General features: G+C 57.0%; 1 protein-coding gene across 1 annotated transcript; it reads right to left on the bottom strand.

The window, feature by feature from the left end:
• Window positions 1–340: 340 nt before the first annotated feature.
• ACTA1 (actin alpha 1, skeletal muscle) lies at window positions 341–2,728 on the bottom strand. The gene is made up of 7 exons (XM_021527132.2): window positions 2,614–2,728; window positions 2,393–2,535; window positions 1,907–2,231; window positions 1,603–1,764; window positions 1,190–1,381; window positions 890–1,071; window positions 341–758 (listed from the first exon to the last, which is right to left on the bottom strand). Exons 2-7 carry the CDS (start codon window positions 2,519–2,521, stop codon window positions 615–617), a joined length of 1,134 nt encoding a protein of 377 aa, XP_021382807.1. The 5' UTR covers window positions 2,522–2,535; window positions 2,614–2,728; the 3' UTR covers window positions 341–614.
• Window positions 2,729–4,081: the final 1,353 nt, after the last annotated feature.

The following is a 4,081-nucleotide window of genomic DNA, read 5'->3' as shown; positions in this document are numbered from 1 at the left end:
CTCGGGAGCATGCCAGGGCTACTTTTTTGGCAGGCTGAGCCAAAAGGAATGTTTTGCAAGCAAAGGCTGCAGGTAACCCTTTCCGGCCCGGGACTGGCACACTGCAGAGTGCCAGGGCAGCCCCTTGCAGCAGAGTGGTGTGACATGTGGCCACCCCGCACTGCCCTCAGTGCCACCGAACAGCACCTGGAAGGCTGCAGGCAGCCACAGAGCTGGCTCCTCTGGCTGCCGTCCTGTCCCCTCCTAGTCCCGCTCCTATCTGGGAACTGCCCCACCGCCCCCAGGCTACGTCCACAGGTGATGGAAGAACCCGAGGAGCAAATGACGACAAACAACAGCATTAGGGGTGTGACAGAATGACTGATGATTTAATGCTTCTTGAAGTTTTTTGTTTCCTTCCACAGGGCGTTGGTTTTAAAAACAAACAAAACGAGATAAAATAAATTAATTTATGTACACTTTACATACACTGTGTCACATGGAGCTTTGCGGCAACAGTAACCAGAAATCGTTACAAAATAGAAAGTTATATGGCTGTTGCAGGCCCTCGGCTGCCTGCAACCTTGAAGGTTGTCATCCTGAGCGTGGTTGGCAAAGTGATCATGTAAACATGTTTAGAAGCATTTACGGTGGACAATGGATGGGCCAGCTTCATCATATTCCTGCTTTGTGATCCACATCTGCTGGAAGGTGGACAGGGAGGCCAGGATGGAGCCACCGATCCAGACGGAGTACTTACGCTCAGGTGGGGCAATGATCTGGAAAGCACCGGGAGAGCTGAGATCAGTACACAGGACTCTGCTGCGGGGGGCAGGCACGGGGCTGTGCACAGCCCCATGCAGGGCGGCGAGAGGAGGCTGCTCCCAGGAGCTTCCTGCTCCAGCCTTACCTTGATCTTCATCGTGCTGGGGGCCAGGGCTGTGATCTCCTTTTGCATGCGGTCAGCAATACCTGGGTACATGGTGGTACCCCCAGACATGACGTTGTTGGCGTACAGGTCCTTCCTGATGTCAATGTCACACTTCATGATGCTGTTGTAGGTGGTCTCATGGATACCTGCAGACTCCATACCTGGGGGCAGCAGGGGGAAAGAGGCAGGCGCAGGTTAAGTGCAAAGTGAGAGCTCTGTGTGGCGACTCTGGAGAGAGGGAGAGCTGCCAAGGAAAGAGAGAGGGAGGGGGGCACACACCAATGAAGGAAGGCTGGAAGAGGGTTTCTGGGCAGCGGAAACGCTCATTGCCAATGGTGATGACCTGCCCATCAGGCAGCTCATAGCTCTTTTCCAGGGAGGAGGAAGAGGCAGCAGTGGCCATCTCGTTCTCAAAGTCCAGCGCCACATAGCACAGCTTCTCCTTGATGTCACGGACAATCTCGCGTTCAGCTGTCAGGGGAAAGCAAAGGCATCAGTGTTTGCAGAGGATGAACACTTGCACAGGGAGAACTTGCACAGCCTCCATAGGTCTGCTGGGACTCCAGACCCCCAACCACACATAAACTCCCCCTGGGGACTCTTTTTGGAGCTTGCAACGGGGTGAGAGCATCTCTAGAAGTGCAAGGGTTGGAAGTGAGAGGGAACATTTTGGAGGAGAGAATGGTGCTTACCTGTGGTGACAAAGGAATAGCCACGCTCAGTCAGGATCTTCATCAGGTAGTCTGTGAGGTCCCGGCCGGCCAGATCCAAGCGCATGATGGCGTGGGGCAGGGCATACCCTTCATAGATGGGGACATTGTGTGTCACACCATCGCCGGAGTCCAGCACGATACCTGGGGAGACAAGGAGCAGCTGTATGAGAGATATGGCCCACAGAGGGCCCTGCCCTGGGGGGCAGAGCGCTTGTCAGACGTAAGGGACCAGTTCTGGGCGTCCTTGCTTGGGGAAGAGGAGCCAGCAGGACTTTGCACTCACCAGTGGTACGGCCAGAGGCATACAGGGACAGCACAGCCTGGATGGCCACATACATGGCAGGGACGTTGAAGGTCTCAAACATGATTTGGGTCATCTTTTCACGGTTGGCTTTGGGGTTAAGGGGTGCCTCAGTGAGCAGAGTGGGGTGCTCCTCTGGGGCTACACGCAGCTCATTGTAGAAGGTGTGGTGCCAGATCTTCTCCATATCGTCCCAGTTTGTGATGATGCCATGTTCAATGGGGTACTTCAGGGTCAGGATACCTCTCTTGCTCTGGGCTTCATCTCCTACGTAGGAGTCCTTCTGACCCATACCCACCATGACGCCCTGCAGGGGAGGAAAGCGGGGGCTCAGCAACCCCTCCACGGGCAGCAGCACGGCGCTCCCCAGCAAGACAGGAGGGTGCGGAGGGCTGCAAGGCAGCAGGGATCGGCAGCCACGGCTGCGGCAGGGCGTGCGGGGAGGCTCGGAAGGGGAGTGCGCCGTACCTGATGGCGGGGGCGGCCAACGATGGAGGGGAACACGGCCCTGGGGGCATCGTCCCCGGCGAAGCCAGCCTTCACCAGGCCGGAGCCGTTGTCGCACACGAGCGCGGTGGTCTCGTCCTCGTCACACATGGTCTCGGCTGTGTCTGCGGGGCACAGGGCAGCGGGGCTGAGCCTCACGGCCGGCCGGAGCCGCGGGCGGTGGCGGCGGGGCCGGGGCTTACCTGGGCTGGCTGCGGGCTCCGCGCGTCAGGCAGAGAGAGAGGCTCCCGCTCCTCGCCGGTCACTCGTGGCCGCCGCGGCCGCCGCCGAGCCTTTTATCACGGCGGGCGGCGGCAGCGACCGGCCCCCAGGAATGCGGCCCCGGCCGTCCCCATATTTGGGCGTCGGGCCCGGCGCGGCCCCGGCCCGGCGGTGCCCAAAGAAGGCGCTCCTGGCCCCGGCCCAGGTGAGCCGCGCCCGGCCGTATAAGGCGCGTCTGCCGAGCCCCCCCCGCCATCGCCTGCAGCCGGGGCCGAAATAATCCCCCGGCACCTCCGGCCCCGTTAAGGGCAAAGCAGGTGGGGGCGACCCGGAGCCCCGCGGGGCTCAGCGGGGCAGGAGAGGAGCGGCCATCGGCTCCGCGGCCACCACGTGCCGGGGCTTGCGGCTGCGAAGGGAAACGCGTCTCTCCCGGGTCTTTCCCGTGGCTGTAGGTGAGGTCAGGGGGAGAAAAGGAACTGGGAGAGAAGTGACAAGGTTGATCCCCGGTTGGCAGGGCACACGGCGATAGCCCATGCAAAACCCACAATTTTACATCAAGTTAAAGCCGTGCATCGTTTCCTTGCTGTGATTTAAAAATGGAAAATAAATGCACGGGATAAGATCTGTCAGAAAAATGCCTGAAGAGAAGCCCGGTAAAGGATTAATCCTGGTCTGATCCCAGAAGCCTGACGTAGTCGTGAATGCTGGGGCCATTACGAGTGCCCATTGCTGGCCACTGAGCTCGGCCAGGCAATACGGGAACCTCAGCTATCCCTGTGGCTCACCCTTTCCAAAAGGAGTGCGGTCTCACAGGCAAGTCATCTCTGACGAGCTGAAGGTACTATGCAAGTGAAAAGGAACAGTTCATCTCCTTCAGCTATGGGTATTTAAGCAGAGATTCCATGTGGGACACTCGGGAGATTTTACAGATACTTGGTTTCCACCGGAAAGAAACGGCAGTAATGCAAGCAGATTTGCAGCCCTGACACTATGTTGATACAAATCAACCTGCATGATCTTCTCTGAAGACACAACTGGTCAAGTGTAAATCCTTTGAAAATTTAGGGAGTCAGGAAAGAAGGAAGACAGATAGTAGGCTAGAAGCCCTGTGCTGTGAGGAGTCTCCTGCAAGTGAAGATATTTCTGCAGGTGAAGATATTTCCTTCACGCAAGGCAGAGCAGACAGCTCAACAGAGAAGCAGACAACTTTTCTTCTCCTCTGTTTAACTTCTGCATCCTCCAGGCTGGCAGCGTTCGTCTTTACCTCTGGCAGCCATCTAATTCCTTCTGCTATAGATTCTCGATTCCTGTCAAGTTGTTATCAAAAAGTACTCGCCCTGTTCCCCAACTTGTATTATTCTTCAGTTCTGTCATCAACAACTGGCAGCATAAAAATCAGAGGCCTGAAAGCACTTAAAGGCATCACAGCCACCAAATCTATTTACAAAA

The sequence above is a fragment of the Lonchura striata genome, chromosome 3 (genome assembly GCF_046129695.1).
Source record: "Lonchura striata isolate bLonStr1 chromosome 3, bLonStr1.mat, whole genome shotgun sequence".
Classification (NCBI taxonomy): domain Eukaryota; kingdom Metazoa; phylum Chordata; class Aves; order Passeriformes; family Estrildidae; genus Lonchura; species Lonchura striata.
This window is presented reverse-complemented; position numbering and strand designations above follow the sequence as displayed.

Excerpts from the sequence above, each read along its gene's own strand:
- ACTA1 (XM_021527132.2), bottom strand. The coding sequence starts at position 2,521 with ATGTGTGACGAGGACGAGACCACCGCGCTCGTGTGCGACAACGGCTCC. Across the intron at positions 1,765-1,906 it reads TGCCTCTGGCCGTACCACTG|GTATCGTGCTGGACTCCGGC; the intron begins GTGAGTGCAAAG and ends TTGTCTCCCCAG. Across the intron at positions 1,072-1,189 it reads CTTCCAGCCTTCCTTCATTG|GTATGGAGTCTGCAGGTATC; the intron begins GTGTGTGCCCCC and ends TGCTGCCCCCAG.